This window comes from Phocoena sinus, chromosome 17 (genome assembly GCF_008692025.1).
Source record: "Phocoena sinus isolate mPhoSin1 chromosome 17, mPhoSin1.pri, whole genome shotgun sequence".
Taxonomy (NCBI): domain Eukaryota; kingdom Metazoa; phylum Chordata; class Mammalia; order Artiodactyla; family Phocoenidae; genus Phocoena; species Phocoena sinus.
The window spans coordinates 52,077,970-52,097,304 of record NC_045779.1 but is presented as its reverse complement, the minus strand read 5'-3'; the positions used below and the strand labels follow the sequence as shown (position 1 = coordinate 52,097,304).

The window sequence follows — 19,335 nt, the reverse complement described above, 5'->3', positions numbered from 1 at the left end:
TGTTAGGCCCTAAGTTCTTTTCATAGAATAAGAGAGAAGGCTTTTTCAGCAAAGCTGTTTTATTTCTAATGTAAGATAATGTTAATAAATATTTACTACAGTGGCTTCTTAGCCCTCTGTTTAAAGAGGTTCCTCTTCTTCAGTCATATCAAAGATCAAGCTGGATTGGAGACTCCCTGCTGTCCACCCCTCCCTTAGTCTTTACAAAAGAGCCCCATCAGTGGTTAAGCTCTGTCACATTCTGGACATTGCTTTTCTCCTTTCATTTTTCTCTGCCTGCCCTTTATACTCAAGTTGATTGATAGGGTAAATGCAATAACTTTTCCTTCTCATTTGGGGCCAGAGAGGTGGCCTTTTTCTGAGCACTGTCAGCTTTGCAAAATAGGCAAGTATGTATGTGCCCTTCATTTGTGTCCTAATAACCTACATAAATTAAATCTTGTCAGAATGCAGCAACCTAAGACTTAGAGTATTTCATGGTTTCCTAATAATGGTTTTCCAGAATCAATACAGTTACAGACAAGGTGTTGTACCAAGGCAAAGGGCTAAGAAGTCTCTGGCTTGTTCAGGTTTGGTCAGGGGTCTTTGGTACAAATATGAAGAAAATGTATTTGTTGTATCATTGCCTGATATTACTGCTTTGGAACATTCTGTTACCACGTACACTTCCTGCAGCGTCGAGTTGAAGCCACACAGTGGTGCTAGAAAAACAATTAATGATTGTTTCCCTTCTAATCAGTGAATATGTATTTTTAACTTCCTTATAAAATAAACACTTCCTTGAGTCATGTAATAATTTCCTCAGCCTCTATCAAATCCATCACAAAGTTATAATGATTTAACCTCTGATAGGTCTCCAAATTTCAACCATCCTTTACCTGGATGACTGCAGTAGCTTCCTGGTGGATCTTCCTGGGCTTACTTTGCTTTGCTCTGGTCTGTTTTCCATAGGTAGTTGTAAGTAACCTTTTTAAAATTTTTTTATTTTTGGCTGCGTTGGGTCTTTGTTGTTGCGCGTGGGCTTTCTCTAGTTGCGGCAAGCGGGGACTACTCTTCATTGCGGCGCATGGGCTTCTAATTGCAGTGGCTTCTCTTGTTGCAGAGCATGGGCTCTAGGCACGCGGGCTTCAGTAGTTGTGGCATGCAGGCTCAGTAGTTGTGGCTTGCGGGCTGTAGAGCACAGGCTCAGTAGTTGTGGCGGGTGGGCTTAGTTGCTCCGCGGCATGTGGGATCTTCCTGGACCAGGGCTCGAACCCGTGTCCCCTGCACTGGCAGGTGGATTCTTAACCACTGCGCCACCAGGGAAGTCCCTATAAGCAACCTTTTATACATTCGAATCTGGACTTTACTCTCCCGCTTAAAAGTTCTTAAATGAGCTCTTATTACATTGAGTTTATCAACAATGATAAATAAAGGCAAGGCCTTTTGTGATCCAGCTTCTGCCCAGTTCTCTAGCTTTATTCACCTGTTGCCTTTCCTTGTGCAGTTCTCCATGTTGCTCTGTATTTCAGCCAGTCTGGCTGACTTTTAATTTTTTGAACACAAGTGTTTCCTTCTACTTTTGCCTGCTCTCATTTTGCCTGTGATAAGTAGTTTGTGTGTGTGTGTGTGTGTAGGGATGTTTCTTAAGTTAACTCTACCTTGTCCTTTGTAGCTTGGCTCAAATTTTTTAAAGCCTTCTTTAATCTCCCCAAGTAGATCAGCTTCCAGTGTTATTTGTTCTCACAGTATCCAATACTTTTCCTTTATAACATTTATTACAGTTTAATTATATATTTATTTATTTGACTAACGTCCATTTCCCCACTGGATCATAAGTGTTAAGAAGGTAGATTCTGTGCTCTTTTCCCATCATTGTATCATTTGTGCCTATTAAAATATTTGCTAAATAAATGAATGAATAAATGTAAGTCAGCCAGGCCTCAAGGCAGGTAATAGAAGTACAAACAGGTGAGCATTTGGGGAAAAAAGATGAAAATACTTGCAATCAGAATACAGTAAGGTGAGCTTCATAATTAAGGTAAAATATTGGCCCAGCATAGTCTACTTATGTATCTCCTGTTGGAGCAGAAATTAATTCTAGGTCACTGGTAGCCCTGAACTATAAGTTTCTCTCTACATAGAAGGGAAGGAGGAGTGGGAGGCAGAGATCAGGCTTGGCAGATTTAAAATTACGGGAGCAGGACTTCCCTGGTGGCGCAGTGGTTAAGAATCTGCCAGGGTTTGAGCCCTGGTCCAGGAAGATCCCACATGCCACGGAGCAACTAAGCCCGTGCTCCACGACTACTGAGCCCGCATGCCACAACTACTGAGGCCTGCGCGCCTAGAGCCCGTGCTCTGCAACGAGAGAAGCCACCGCAGTGAGAAGCCCATGCACCGCCACGAAGAGTAGCCCCCACTCACCACAACTAGAGAAAGCCCGTGCGCAGCAGCGAAGACCCAATGCAGCCAAAAATAAAATAAATAAGCAAATAAATAAAAAGGAAACATAAAATTATGGAAGCAGCTAAGAGAGTAGATCTTAAAAGTTCTTATAACTAGAAGAACAGTTGTAACTATGAGGTGATGTCTGTGTTAAGTAAACTTATTTTGATAATCATTTCACAATAAATACATAAATCATTATGTTGTGTACCTTAAACTTATACAATGTCATATGCCAACTACATCTCAATAAAGCTGGAACAAGGTAAAATAAAGTTATAGAAGCTTCCAATGCCCTAGTGGAAAAAACACTGTTCTTTAAATAAGAAACCTTGTTTCTGTTCCAGATATGATCACTGTTTTGTTCTGTACTCTTGGGAAAGATGTGGTATAGCATTAGAGAAGTCACCATTTGCACTTACATTTATTTCCATAATTATTTTATGGGATAATAAAAACATTCTCTTTATTTCTTAATGTGTGGTAAAAAATGAATGAGGTGATAGAGGTAGAGCATTTTAAAAAGCACACACTTTATAAAGTGTACTTAATATTTGCCCAGAAAACAGGAAATCTTTCAATTTTATGATTTCTCTGTTCTTTTTATTTATAATTACAAGGAAGAGGTACCTAAAAGAAAAGAGTGTGGTATGAAGAGCTCTATCTCCTCTGGCCACTGTATTCTGAGTTCTGTAAGGGCAGGGGCCTTGTCAGTTTTACTCACTGTTTATCCTCTGCACACAGTGCCTAGTAGGGGCCCAGAAATTGTTTTTGAAATGAAAAATGTAGTGAATTGTCCTGAGGCCTTGGTAATTAGTATTCTGTGATTTTTTTGCCTTGTTGGCATTCTGCAGAAAATAACAATCTGAGGCAGTACTCTTGATGTTTGTTTATTTTTCTTATATTTCAGCTGTGGCAGAAGTAAAACTTCGAGATGATCAGTATACACTGGAACACATGCATGCTTTTGGAATGTATAATTACCTACACTGTGATTCATGGTATCAAGACAGTGTCTACTATGTTGATAACCTTGGAAGAATTATGAATTTAACAGTGATGCTGGTAAGAAAAAAATTTGTAATACTAGGATTTTCCAATAAATTTGTTACTTAATTTTCCCTTTTCATCTAATGTCTAGAGAATTGAGGTACACATACCTTTAATATACGGAATCCTATCATCAGTTTATGTAAGGCTTCATTTTGTTTAATTCAATTTTAATTTTTCCCCTTATTCCTGTTACTTAAATTTACTTATTCCCCTCCACTCTTACCAACAGGCAACTACTCTGATGTGTTGTATATCTCAATATTGATGTAACTGCTTTTTCTATGTGAGTAGTTAATCCTATGACAGTGGATTTATCTGTTTTTTCCTTTTAGTTAATTTTTGCTTTATGTATTTTTAAGTATGTTAATTGGGTGCAGACATTTTATCAATAGGATTGTTTTGTCTGTTATGCAACGTCCTTTTAACATTATAAAATACTCCTCTTTATCTCTGGGCTCTGGGAATAATTTGTCTTGAAGTCTTCTGATATTAATATAGCTGTCCTGGCTTTTTTTGTTTGTTTGTTTAATTAGTATTTGTCTTTTTCTTTCCGTTTTCTTTGAATTTGTCAGTGTTGTTATTTTTAAAGTGTGTCTCTTGTAAAGAGCATATAGTTGGGTCTTGTTTTTTATCCAGAATGACAATCTTTGTCCTTTAATTGGCTTAGTACATTTATATTTAATGTCATTACTGATATGGCTGGGTTTATGTTACCGTTTGCTAATTCTTTCCATTTTGTCCCATCTGCTCTTTGTTCCTTTGTGTCTCTCTTCCTATCTGTTTTTTTAATTCATCACAGTTTTTCTTTTTAAAAATTTTTTTTCTTAAAATTCCACTTAATTTTCTCTTTTAGCTTTTTATTTAAACCTGTTTGTATTATTATTTTTAATGGTTAATGTAGAGATTGTAGTACTCATCCTTAATTTATCCTACTTTGCCTCCAATTAATGTTATTCCACTTTAAAAAAAATGTAAAAATCTTATGGTATTATAATTCCTTTTACTTTTCCATCCTCTGAGCTATTGTCATACATTTTATACTTCTTCATATGTTGTAAGCTTCACAATACATTGTTAATGTATTTGCTTTAAGTAATCAGTAGTCTGTCAGTAGCTTCCTGACTATTCTGCTCCTTTCAGCTTTCCTTTGTGTTGCATCTACAGAATAATCTATCCAGTTTGCTTGTTTAATCTTATCACTTCTCATTTAAATTCCTAAAATATTTCCTTTATGACAAAATCCACACTTATTAATATGTAATTTTAGAATAGATAATGCATTCATGTGATTTAAAAAACAAGAAATTTAAAAAGGTATTTAGTAAAGTCTCTCTGACCCCAGTTTTATCTGTCCTGTGTTCAGTACCCCTTTTCTCTCCGTAACTTCTTCTTATTAGTTTCTTGTATATTCTTCCAGAGGTGGGGTTTTTTGTGTGTGTGTGTGTTTGTTTGATTCTGATTTTCCTAGCAAGTATAAGCATAAAGTGATGTATTTGTTTAAAAAATACAAACTCCTCACCTTGGCAAATGCAGCTTATAATGCCCTTTTCTCCAGCCTTGTCTTTCACCACTTTGTACACTACATTCTAACAATACTAAACTCTTGCAGTTACTGAAACATGCTCTGTATCCTTTTCCCTCCAGCCCTTTTCCCACATAATTTACTCTACCTGAAACATTCTCTCTTACTTGTGTGTCAGGTTGCTTCCCAGTCTTCACTTGAGTTTCAGCTAACTATTTCATCTAGGAGACTTGATGACGTCCTCCCTTTGTTCCCCCAGGGATATTCAAACCATTGGCTCTCAGATCTGCATGGACTTTGAATTCCTGCTAGGCCAGGGGTTGGCAAACTTCTTCTGCACGGGGCCAGATAATAAATGTTACAGGGTTTATGGACCAGTCTTATGTCACAGGTGCTCAGTTTTGCTGTAGTAATGTGAAAACAGCAGTTCACGATATGTAAACAGTGATTGTGGCTGTGTTCCAATAAAACTTTATTTGCAAAACCAACAGGCTAATTTGGCTCATGGGCTATAGTTTGCCAACACTTGGTCTAGGCTGTGGGTCTTTCTTATATTTCTGTCATCCTAGCAGCCAGCAGAAGCCTTAATCAGTATGTTTATACAATGGATAACAGTTGTTTAAAGCTTGTTCTTACTCTTTGGAGTTGGCTTTTCATTCTTTTTTTTTTTTTTTTTTTTTGTGTTACGCGGGCCTCTCACTGTTGTGCCCTCTCCCGTTGCGGAGCACAGGCTCCGGACGTGCAGGCTCAGCGGCCATGGCTCACAGGCCTAGCCGCTCTGTGGCATGTGGGATCTTTCCGGACTGGGGCACGAACCTGTGTCCCCTGCATTGGCAGGTGGACTCTCAACCACTGCGCCACCAGGGATGCCCGGCTTTACATTCTTGATAGGATCTTTTTATTCTTCAGGTACAAGTATGAGTCTGGTTTGTTGAGATAATTTTACTGAATAAGAAAGATTTATTTTTCTTCAACAAACATGTATTGAATACTGCTGCATGCTTTGTAGCCACACACACAAATAAATTGATAATGTCACAGCGGAAGTAAGGATAAGATACAGAAGTAGTATGGAGGAGGAAATAGTTTACTGCTATGCATGGCTAGGAGAGGGATGTGGATAGGGTCACATTTTAGAGCCAGAAGCTTGGTTTCATCAGTTCACTCATTGATAATCATGATTTGGGATACTAATTCCAACTTAAATCAAAAGATTGGAAATCTAGAATTAAAGTTCATGACTGCATTTGCGATACTGTAGATAAGCAGTGTGGACTGGTCAGTATATTTTTCTTCTATTGCAGAGTTTCCATAGGAAATAAAATTATTTTATTTATTTATTTATTTTGAGGAGACTATTTACAGCTTTCTTTTTTTTTAATTTTTAAATTTTATTTTATTTACTTTTTATACAGCAGGTTCTTATTACTCATCAGTTTTATACACATCAGTGTATACATGTCAGTCCCAATCGCCCAATTCATCACCCCCCCACCCCCACTCCATCCCCCTCCGGCTTCCCCCCTTGGTGTCCATACGTTTATTCTCTACATCTGTGTCTCAACTTTTGCCCCGCAAACCACTTCATCTGTACCATTTTTCTAGGTTCCACATACATGCATTAATATATGATATTTGTTTTTCTCTTCCTGACTTGCTTCACTCTGTATGACAGTCTCTAGATCCATCCACGTCTCAACAAATGACCCAATTTTGTTCCTTTTTATGGCTGAGTAATATTCCATAGTATATATATACCACATCTTCTTTATCCATTCGTCTGTCGATGGGCATTTAGGTTGCTTCCATGACCTGGCTATTGTAAATAGTGCTGCAGTGAACATTGGGGTACATGTGTCTTTTTGAATTATGGTTTTATCAGGGTATATGCCTAGTAGTGGGATTGCTGGATCATATGGTAATTCTATTTTTAGTTTTTTAAGGAACCTCCATACTGTTCTCCATAGTGGCTATGTCAATTTACATTCCCACCAACACTACAAGAGGGTTCCCTTTTCTCCACACCCTCTCCAGCATTTTTTGTTTGTAGATTTTCTGATGATGCCCATTCTAACTGGTGTGAGGTGATACCTCATTGTAGTTTTGATTTGCATTTCTGTAATAGTGATGTTGAGCAGCTTTTCATGTGCTTCTTGGCCATCTGTATGTCTTCTTTGGAGAAATGTCTGTTTAGGTCTTCTGCCAATTTTTGGATTGGGTTGTTTGTTTCTTTAAAATTGAGCTGCATGAGCTGTTTATATATTTTGGAGAGTAATCCTTTTGTCCGTTGATTTGTTTGCAAGTATTTTCTCCCATTCTGTGGGTTGTATTTTTGTCTTGTTTATGGTTTCCTTTGCTGTGCAAAAGCTTTGAAGTTTCATTAGGTCCCATTTGTTTATTTTTGGTTTTATTTCCATTACTCTAGGAGGCAGATCCAAAAAGATCTTGCTGTGATTTATGTCAAAGAGTGTTCTTCCTATGTTTTCCTCTAAGAGTTTTAGAGCATCAGTCTTACATTTAGGCCTCTGATCGATTTTGAGTCTATTTTTGTGTATGGTGTTAGGGACTGTCCTAATTTCATTCTTTTACATGTAGCTGTCCAGTTTTCCCAGCACCACTTATTGAAGAGACTGTCTTTTCTCCCTTGTATATCCTTGCCTCCTTTGTCTTAGATTAGTTGACCATAGGTGTGTGGGTTTATCTCTGGGCTTTCTGTCTTGTTCCATTGATCTATGTTTCTGTTTTTGTGCCAGTACCATACTGTCTTGAATACTGTAGCTTTGTAATATAGTCTGAAGTCAGGGAGTCTGATTCCTCCAGCTCCGTTTTTTTCCCTCAAGACTGCTTTGGCTATTCAGGGTCTTTTGTGTCTCCATACAAATTTTAAGGTTTTTTGTTCTAGTTCCATAAAAAATGCCATTGGTAATTTGATAGGGATTGCATTGAATCTGTAGATTGCTTTGGGTAGTATAGTCATTTTCACAGTATTGATTCTTCCAATCCAAGAACATGGTATATCTCTCCATCTGTTGGTATCATGTTTAATTTCTTTCATCAGTGTTTATAGTTTTCTGCATACAGGTCTTCTGTCTCCCTAGGTAAGTTTATTTTTATGTATTTTTTTTTTTTTTTTTTTTTTTTTTTTTTTTTTTTTTTTTTTTTGTTGCAATGGTAAATGGGAGTGTTTCCTTAATTTCCCTTTCAGATTTTTCATCATTAGTGTATAGGAATGCAAGAGATTTCTGTGCATTAATTTTGTATCCTACTACTTTACCAAATTCATTGATTAGCTCTAGTAGTTTTCTGGTGGCATCTTTAGGATTCTCTATATATAGTATCATGTCATGTGCAAACAGTGACAGTTTTACTTCTTCTTTTCCAATTTTATTCCTTTTATTTATTTTTCTTCTCTGATTGCCATGGCTAGGACTTCCACAACTATGTTGAATAATAGTGGTGAGAGTGGACATCCTTGTCTTGTTCCTGATCATAGAGGAAATGCTTTCAGTTTTTCACCATTGAGAATGATGTTTGCTGTGGGTTTGTCATATATGGCCTTTATTATGTTGAGGTACATTCCCTCTGTGCCCATTTTCTGGAGAGTTTTTATCATAAATGGGTGTTGAATTTTGTCAAAAGCTTTTTTCTGCATTCATTGAGTTGATTATATGGTTTTTCTTCTTCAATTTGTTGATATGGAGTATCACATTGATTGATTTGCATATATTGAAGAATCCTTGCATCCTTTGTCATGGTGTATGATCCTTTTAATGTGTTGTTGAATTCTGTTTGCTAGTCTTTTGTTGATGATTTTTGCATCTATATTCATCAGTGATACTGGTCCGTAAATTTCTTTTTTTGTAGTATATTTGTCTGGTTTTGGTATCAGGGTGATGGTGGCCTCATAGAATGTGTTTGGGAGTGTTCCTTCCTCTGCAATTTTTTTGACGAGTTTGAGAAGGATGGGTGTTAGCTCTTCTCTAAATGTTTGATAGAATTCACCTGTGAAGCCATTGTTTGTTCCAAGATTTTTAATCACAGTTCCAATTACATTACTTGTTATTGGTCTGTTCATATTTTCTGTTTCTTCCTGGTTCAGTCTTGGAAGGTTATACCTTTCTAAGAATCTGTCCATTTCTTCCAGTTTGTCCATTTTATTGGCATAGAGTTGCTTGTAGTAGTCTCTTAGGATGCTTTGTATTTTGACGGTGTCTGTTGTAACTTCTCCTTTTTCATTTCTAATCTTATTGATTTGAGTCCTCTCCCTCTTTTTTTTGATGAGTCTGGCTAATGGTTTATCAATTTTGTTTATCTTCTCAAAGAACCAGCTTTTAGTTTTATTGATCTTTGCTATTGTTTTCTTTGTTTCTATTTCATTTATTTCTGCTCTGATCTTTATGATTTCTTTCCTTCTGCTAACTTTGGGTTTTGTTTGTTCTTCTTTCTCTAGTTCCTTTAGGTGTAAGTTTAGATTGTTTATCTGAGATTTTTCTTGTTTCTTGAGGTAGGCTTGTATAGCTATAAACTTCCCTCTTAGAACTCCTTTTGCTGCATCCCATAGGTTTTGGATCGTCGTGTTTTCATTGTCATTTGTCTCTAGGTATGTTTTGATTTCCTCTTTGATTTCTTCAGTGATCCTGTTGGTTATTTAGTAACATATTGTTTAGCCTCCACGTCTTTGTGTTTTTTACCATTTTTTCCCTGTAATTCATTTCTAATCTCGTAGAGTTGTGGTCAGAAAAGATGCTTGATATGATTTCAATTTTCTTAAATTTACTGAGGCTTGATTTGTGACCCAAGATGTGATCTATCCTGGAGAATGTTATGTGCACACTTGAGAAGAAAGTGTAATCTGCTGTTTTTGGATGGAATGTCCTATAAATATCAATTAAATCTATGTGGTCTCTTGTGTCATTTAAAGTTTCTGTTTTCTTATTTATTTTCATTTTGGATGATCTGTTCATTGATGTAAGTGAGGTGTTAAAGTCCCCCACTATTATTGTGTTATTGTCAATTTCCTTTTATAGCTGTTAGCAGTTGCCTTATGTATTGAGGTGCTCCTATGTTGGGTGCATATGTATTTATAATTGTTACATCTTCTTGGATTGATCCCTTGATCATTATGTAGTGTCCTTCCTTGTCTCTTGTAACATTCTTTATTTTAAAGTGTATTTTGTCTGAGAATCGCTACTCCAGCTTTCTTTTGATTTCCATTTGCATGGAATATCTTTTTCCATCCCCTCACTTTCAGTCTGTACGTGTCCCTAGGTCTGAAGTGGGTCTCTTGTAGACAGCATCTATATGGGTCTTGTTTTTGTATCCATTCAGCAAGCTTGTGTCTTTTGGTTGGAGCATTTAATCCATTTACGTTTAAGGTAATTATCGATATGTATGTTCCTATGACCATGTTCTTAATTGTTTTGAGTTTGTTTTTGTAGGTCCTTTTCTTCTCTTGTGTTTCCCACTTAGAGAAGTTCCTTTATCATTTGTTGTAGAGCTGGTTTAGTGGTGCCGAATTCTCTTAGCTTTTGCTTGTCTGTAAAGCTTTTGATTTCTCCATCAAATCTGAATGAGATCCTTGTAGAGTAATCTTGGTTGTAGGTTCTTTCCTTTCATCACCTTAAGTATATCATGCCACTCCCTTGTGGCTTGTAGAGTTTCTGCTGAAAAATCAGCTGTTGACCTTATGGGAATTCCCTCATATGTTATTTGTCGTTTTTCCCTTGCTGCTTTCAGTAATTTTTCTTTGTCTTTAATTTTTGCCAGTTTGATTACTGTGTGTCTTGGTGTGTTTCTCCTTGGGTTTATCTTGTATGGGACTCGCTGTGCTTCCTGGACTTGGGTGGCTATTTCTTTTCCCCTGTTAGGGAAGTTTTCAACTATAATCTCTTCAAATATTTTCTCAGGTCCTCTCTCTCTCTCTCTTCTCCTTCTGGGACCCCTATAATGTGAATGTTGTTGCGTTTAATGTTGTCCCAGAGGTCTCTTAGGCTGTCTTCATTTCTTTTCATTCTTTTTTCTTTATTCTGTTCTGCAGCAGTGTATTCCACCCTTCTGTCTTCCAGGTCACTTATCCGTTCTTCTGCCTCAGTTACTCTGCTATTGATTCCTTCTAGTGTAGTTTTCATTTCATTTATTGTATTATTCATCTCTGTTTGTTTGTTCTTTAATTCTTCTAGGTCATTGTTAAACATTTCTTGCATCTTCTCGATCTTTGCCTCCAGTCCTTTTCTGAGGTCCTGGATCACCTTCACTATCATTATTCTGAATTCTTTTTCTGGAAGGTTGCCTATCTCCACTTCATTTAGTTGTTTTTCTGGGGTTTTATCTTGTTACTTCATCTGGTACATAGCCCTCTGCCTTTTCATCTTGTCTATCTTTCTGTGAATGTGGTTTTTGTTCCACAGGCTGCATGATTATAGTTCTTGCTTCTGCTGTCTGCCCTCTGGTGGGTGAGGCTATCTCAAAATAATTTTATTTGATAGCTTACTTGACATGAATCAGAGCAAAGACTAATATGTCTTTGATTCCTTTTCCTGTCCTATTGTCTAGCTTCTGTGGACACCTTAGAATAATTTGTTATAGTTCTTTATTTGGTTTAGTCTCTCTTTGCCTGTCTGTTGACTCATTAAAGACACTAAATACACACACACTCTATATACACTATATACTGGATAGTGTATGCACACAGCCAGATGCCCTGTAGACATACATGTGTGCTATATTGCTCATACATGATCATACACATCCATACTCTGCATATGCATAGTTAGCATTTTATTGTGTGTTTTAAATTTAAGGGCTTTTACTTTTTTTTTGAGATTCCGTTATATTTTGTTTAGAAAGACAGATCTAAAATCTGGATATTCTTTAAGAATATTTACTTATGGAGCCTAACTCAGTCACATAGTCTAATTTAATACTATTCATTCAACATTCAAAATGTTTATTGAATATTGCTATATGTTATGCATTATTGTAGGCACTGGGAATGCTGCAGTATACAAAGTAAAGTCTCTTCCAGTTTATTAATTTACAGTAGTATATGAACAGCTTCCTTCCCTCTCTTCCCCAATTTGAACTTAACATTGAAATAACAACCTCTTTTGTATGTTTGTACATGTTCAAAGCAATGTACATCTTCCTAATTATAGTGTACATTTAAATTTGTTTAGTTTCCTGGTAAAATTGGAAAGTTGTGTTTTTTTCTCCTCTTCAAAAGCAATAAGGAAACTATAATTTAGAATGCATGACTTCTGGGAAAGTTTCTACAAGGTGCATTCTTTCCTAGTTCTCAGTTGTCATTCTCATCCCTGAATTGTTTTAGCACTTCATATGTATTCTCTTTTTAGCAATTGGATTACAAAGTCCTTGAATTATTTAGTCAAAAAGATATAAGACCCACTCTAAAAATAGTTTATTAGACCCTCTATCAAAAAGACCTACCATATACCTATGTATACCTTTTTTGTTTTTTTCCCCAACTGTTAAGTGACAACTGTATGTTTGAGTGAGAATCCCCTGACCTGAATGTTAATTTTTGTAAGTTATATCTCCTGGGCTGGCAGGTGTCCTCAGAGAGGAGTCCTCTGGTTTCTTGTCTGAGAAGTATTAAGGCCTGATTTTGGCTTTCTGGGATCCAAAGGAAAGAAAAGAGTTTGTAGTCTCATCTTTTAATATGTGGGGATTTGCTGATTCCTCTGTTTTCTTTCATTGGTGTCCTTTACGCCTGTACTTAGCTAGGCCTGATGGCCAGAGTCAGTCTAGTTAAAACTTTCATTAGAGAAATCTCCAGTGTTTTGCTAGAGTGGGTAGTTTTTTTTGTTGGGGAGAATTGACTTTTTTTTTTTTACCCAAGAACATGGTATGTCCTTTCATTTATTTAGATCTTCTTTTATGTCCTTAAATAAGAGTTTATAGTTTTCCCTTGATCTTATGCTTATTAAGTTTATTCTTGAATATTTTATGGTTTCTGCCTCTCATTAATATAGTTTTTTCTGTTTTCTTTCCTAGATGCTTATTGATAAAGACTATTTGTTGTATAAGCAGTCACCTTATTTGACAATTGAGTAATTTTTACCTACTCCCATTTAGGTTTTCAAAGTACATAGACAGTTCTATCCTTAGCAAAAGGAAATGGTTTTATCTCTCCTTTTCCAGTATTTATGAAAGTAGAAATAACATTCCTGTGTCATTTTATTTTTGTCTTATTGAGGTTAGTAGACAGAACCTCTGAGACAATGTTGAATAATAATGTGGACTGCAAGTATCCCTGTTTAGCTTTTGATTTTAATTGTAATGGCTTTTAAATTAAGAGAATACTTAGTTTTAGATAAATAGCTTTTATTGTTCTAAAGTTGCTTCTTTGAGTTTCTGTTTCTGTTTAATGTTTTTATTATGCCTGCTGAATTTTATTGCATGCCTTTTCAGAACCCACCTATTAATGATTGTGTGCCTTTTATTAATTTGTCAATGTAGTGAATTAAATTGATATATTGTAGTTTTAAAATTCTTTAATTTCGTAATTCCTTAAGTTCCTGGAATAAATTATTTTTGGTTAGAGTGTGTTATTCTTTTGATACATTATTGGTTTCTATTTGCTGACATTTGTAATATTTGTATTTGTTTTCACAAGTTATATTGGTTTTTGGTTTTGATTTTGTTGATATCTGTCAGATTTTGATTAAAGTTTTTTGCTGGCTTCCTTGAATTGGAGAGCTTTTTGGAACTGGAATAGTTTCAGATTGGAATAATCTGTTGTTTTTCTGATCAGCAACAAAGGCAATTGACTTGCTCTTTGAACTGCGCTGGGGGCAGGTGGAGAGTATTGGCTGCTAGATACTTACTGACTTTTTTTAAAGCAGAAAACAGTTCTAAGATACATTTTATTGTCTGATTTTTTTTTTTTTTTGAGTCAAAGGCACACATGCACAAATCCCAGAGAGGTTCTTTTCTTGTGGCTGATTTACAAAAATGACCATCCATGTTAATCTGGGCTAAACACTATTGTGGTGAAGATGAAGGCTGTAGGGCCCAGGAAAGGAAATCCACAAGTTGCTTGACCGTTAGGTTTGTCAGGAGCCAGCAGGTGGCAGCAGTTCAACACACAGGTTTATAGAGGCATTACACTTCTAAGTCAGTCTAACTTGTGGTTTACAATTGTTAATTTTAGAGAAATGTCAATTGGGAGGAAGTACAGTTAGGAAGTAGAAAATTCCTTAGGAAAGAAAAATAAATTGTGTTTTAAAATTTGGTTCTTTATTATTTTGTCATTTTATTATGATATTAGGGCTTATGTTAAAGTAATGTGTTCTGTTTCTTAATATTTACGGAATTAATTTTGTCCTAATTTATTTTTCCGTTTATCTGAAAAACTCATGTTTTTGCTACTAAAGAAGAGCGTCATCTTGTGGTGTCTCTTTAAATTGCATGTAAAGATGGAGAGGAGAGTTACTGGATTCCATTTGAAGCATGCCTTTGTGAGGTTGCTTGTTAGTCCAGCTCAGTTGTATGCCAGTATGTTCTTATCTAGACCTGAATCTAGCTTATTTTCTACAGCTGAATTTATTAATAGGGAGCCAGTAATTTACCTGGTTAAAGAAAAACGAGTGGAGTAAGTTCTTGGAACTGTGTGTGCTTAATGCATTATTGAAAGCTTTGTGGTACATAAAGACGTTACTCAGTCAAATTGCAATTAATTTAAAACACCCTTCCTTAAAGCTTTAGCAAAAAAAAAAAAAAGGGTGGGGGCAGAAAAAGGAAGACTTTTTTTTTTCTTCCAAATAAAATTAATAGTTATTAGTGATAAAAGCCTTTCTCCAGAAAAAGATCACTCCCTTTTAAAAGGGCAAATTTTTAAATGTCAATGTCTAATAATACTAGTAAATGGCATCCTTATTTAATTTAGCTTGACCAGTTTTTTGAGTAGTGTTTTCTGTAAATGTACATGTATTAGAAAAATGCTTTGTTAGTTCAGAGCTTGTCTCCTTGTAGCTGTAACTAAGAGATCCCCAAATGGTTTTGAGATGTTTTCATAAATATGTACAGTTTATGAAAGCAGTACTTATTTACTGTTTAGTGTCATTTATATACAATATGTGGACATTGAGATTTTTGTATTATGTTTTGTTGACTCAGGAATCTAATTAAAATACTGCGTAATATATTAGCCTGAAAGAAAAACTGAATATGGTAGTTTCGTTCATATTAGGGTGTTTTTTTATGGCCGGATGGGGAGTTATTCTATAAGTTGCATTGAGTTCTGGGGTATCATTTGTTTAGAAAACCTCGAGAATTGGTTTCTTCTCAAGAAAGTGTGGAATACAGGAAAGACCAGCTTTTGGAGTGTGGTCAACCAAGATTTGACTATTGGCCCTGCCATTTTCTAGCAGTGGAATTCCAGGCAAATTATTTAATCTTTTTGAACAGAGTTCTTTTTTTTTTTTTTTTTTTTTTTAAATTTATTTATTCATTTATTTATTTTTGGCTGTGTTGGGTCTTCGTTTCTGTGCGAGGGCTTTCTCTAGTTGTGGCAAGCGGGGGCCACTCTTCATCGCGGTGCGCGGGCCTCTCACTGTCGCGGCCTCTCTTGCTGCAGAGCACAGGCTCCATACGCGCAGAGCTCAGTATTTGTAGCTCACGGGCCCAGCTGCTCCGTGGCACGTGGGATCTTCCCAGACCAGGGCTTGAACCCATGTCCCCTGCATTGGCAGGCAGACTCTCAACCACTGCGCCACCAGGGAAGCCCTGAACAGAGTTCTTTATCTTCTTAAAGTGGGATAATAATTTCAACTTCATAGGGTTTGGAAATAATTAAATGAGATGGCAAAAAGTCAAAGCACTTATTTAATACAATACTGTACATTGTAGTCATTCAATAAGTGCTCCATTTATCAATGAAATTTTAATTCTTTTGCAATTCACCTGTGAAATGTTAGAATGATTTTCAACAGCTTTGAACATAGTTACGTTAATTTTTTTTTTGACTGGAGGAAGAAAATGATTGGGTGGGACCAGGACATTATAGATGCACATTACATAAAGCTTTATTATTAGGACACTGTAAAACTGTTATTGAAGGTTATTCAGAAATAACTTAGTACTCTAATTTACACAAGAAAATCTTTTATTGGTACAGTCCATTTAAAATTAAAATGTACTCTTTGAGAATTAGGTTTCAAAAATCAGGAACATTTAGGTTCTTTCACATAAACTATCTTATAACTTTGAGATACTGTATGTTTTCTTTTGAATTTTAATTTAATTTTGGCTTCACATTTATAGACTTGAATATCTTAATCATTCTACTAGATATTGCACTCATTTATCTGATAATTAGATACCTAGCAATCTCAGTTATGTGGAACCTTGTATTTAAAAGAAGATGGCTTAAAGCCACCTTTATAATTGAATATGAAATGAAGAATAGTGGCTTCCTAATAATGCTTCCCTAGATTAGACATAGTGAAGAGCATGTAATGGAGGAGACCACTAGAAACTTTTACTTTGAAACAACTATTCTGAGGAAGGAGTTCCATTTTATTTTATCTTATTCACATCCTTTAATTATGTATATCACATGTAAATTATTCAATATGGAAAAAAAACAGTCAAGCAATGTATTTGAAGCAGTAATGGAAAATTCTTCTTCACCCCCAATCTCCCTTACCACCAGTTGCACTTTGATCTCATTTTCCTAATAGTCAACGCTATTAACAGAATAGCATGTGTCTGTCTACAGCTTACTCTGTGCTGTCATATCGCAGTGTTTGTTTCAACGTACATGGATTTATACATATTCTGCATCTTTTTTCCCAGTTATTATCTTGGTGATCTTTTTGATGTATTGTAAATCTACTTCAGTATATTTAACAGTTATTTGGTATTCCAAAGGATGATTATTCCACAGTTAACCATTCCTCTGCTAATGCTCTCCAGACAGTGATGCCAGGTACACATCTATAGTTGAACACATTGGATTTATTACTTTTTGCAGCAGAGGAGAATGCATACCATGCGGAACCATAGGGTATCTCAGAAGATGTTAGAAAGGACTTATTGTAGGATTGAGCTTATATTAGATGATTTGGGGGGAGGATTTAAGAGACGGGGGCTTTGCTCTGGATTGGATACTGTCAGGAAACTGGATAATTCCATGATGGATATCTTAATAAGTCTTATCCAGAAGGAGGGAAGAAGACTGGGCCAAGGCTCAAGCTGTGGTTAGTAATAGTGGCATGGATTAGGGTCCTGTTTGTAGCTTTGGCAATGTACATGTTTTATCTGTGTTCAGATACCATTACAGGGTGATGCTGTTTTTGTCTTGTTCTGTTATGGTGACAGAGGTCACACAGCGGTCTTGTCTGATGACAATGTTCTGTGAAGTTGTTTATATTCATCAGGAGAACATAGCTGTTAGTGTCACCAGCTCACAGCAAAACCAAGGCCTAGCTGATACTACCAGGCTAGCACTGGGATGCCAAGGGCTGCTATTTTCTTACTTACTGTTGATAAACAGCTAGGTTGTATCTTAGTTTTTATTGACACAGCTTTTCATTTTCATCGTTAAAATAAACATTCTCGTTATATGGACCTTAGTGTACATGTGCAAGTATTCTTATAATATAAATTCCTATAAGTGGAATTATATTAAATGGTATATAATGCATCATAAAATTTGATTTATAATCATTGCTGAAAGCCTATACTTATTTCTGTTCCCACCAACAGGGCACCTTAGCCAAGAATAGACATTAACAGTCTGAGATTTTTTTTTTCTGGCTAATAGAGGTATCTTATTATTTTAATCATATATTTTTTTTACTAGTGAGTTTGAGCATTTTGCTCATTTTTTTTAAAGCAATAGTTTTCCTGTTCATATTCTTTTCCCATTAAAAAATTTTTGATAACCTTGTCTTTCTTGTTGAGTTTTAAGGGTACTTCATATGTTATAGATATTAATACTGCTTTATATTTGTGGCAAGTATTCCTCTCCCTACCTCCTATATGTCTTTTATTTACATAGGAAGGCTTTCTCCACCTTGAGATTATTAAAACATTATTAATCTTCTAGCACAGTTATTTTACTTTTCCCTTAAGGCATTTATTTTATTAATCTATCTGGAGTAAGGAATATTTTTGTGTAATTTTTTCCCTAGAGATCCCTAGTGTTCCACTATCATTTGTTGACCAGTCCATTTCCTTCACAGTAATTGGAAATACCACATCATGTTCTAAATGCCTACGTAGACATCAGCCTGCAGGAAAATTTCTCTTACTTGCCCTTCACTTAACTAACTGGGTTAACTGATATTCTCTATTCTCTTTGAATAACATACTGACTGAAGACCACGGTAAGCTTAATGTTTATTGCCAGTAGGCTACTCAGTACTATGCTGTTACAATTCTGTTTCTGTTAGTTGAGATTTACATCACTAATACCCAGATTTTGTCATTCTAAAAACTTTATGCCAGCTGTGTTTGTCGTTGCATTTTCATTATTTAATGCAATATTATGTAAATCAGTAAAATATGAGTACAGAAAGAAGGAAAGTTGCTGTTTTAAAGAAAATTGCATGCTTTAGAAAGAAACAGTGGGTCACTAAAAAACTTGAGGCTAATAAGGACATAGTTTACTTAAATTTTTTTAATATGTACATATATTGATCTAAACAGTTCTAGGAGTAGAGAATGAAATACATGAATCAAGGATTATTTTTGTACTGCAGGAAAACCTGTTAACTAAAAACTAAAACAACAATAAAAAATTAATTGAGGGCTTCCCTGGTGGCGCAGTGGTTAAGAATCTGCCTGCCAATGCAGGGGACACGGGTTTGAGCCCTGCTGCGGGAAGATAGCACATGCTGTGGAGCAACTAGGCCCGTGAGCCACAACTACTGAGCCTGCGCGTCTGGAACCTGTGCTCCACAACGGGAGAGGCCGTGATAGTGAGGGACCCGCGATGAAGAGTGGACCCCGCTTGCCACAACTAGAGAGAGCCCTCACACAGAAACGAAGACCCAGCACAGCCAAAACTAAATGAATTAATTAATTAAAAAAAAATTAATTGAATTGAATACAGTTTGGTGTATGAGAGGAAGTTTATTTTCTCAGTTGTAGCCCTTTTTATATATTTTCTTGTAAAACATTTTAATGATGTGTAATCCATCTTACAACTTTATATTGTAAGGACATATACATGATAAAAATGTGTCAACAAAAACCCAAGCTGTTAATAACATAATACAGCATTTTCATACCACAGGAATGTCCGTGTAGGCATTTAGAACATGATGCAGTATTTCCAATTAATTAAAAATACTGATCATTAATTTTAA

General features: G+C 35.8%; 1 protein-coding gene across 2 annotated transcripts in view; it reads left to right on the top strand.

Moving 5' to 3' along the window:
• NUDCD1 (NudC domain containing 1) overlaps window positions 1-19,335 on the top strand; it is an 89,179-nt gene that overhangs the window by 8,112 nt on the left and 61,732 nt on the right. For both annotated transcript variants that reach the window (XM_032610401.1, XM_032610400.1), the window contains exon 2: window positions 3,335-3,489. In XM_032610401.1, coding sequence (XP_032466292.1) covers window positions 3,335-3,489 — 155 coding nt within the window. The remainder of the gene's footprint in view (window positions 1-3,334; window positions 3,490-19,335) is intronic.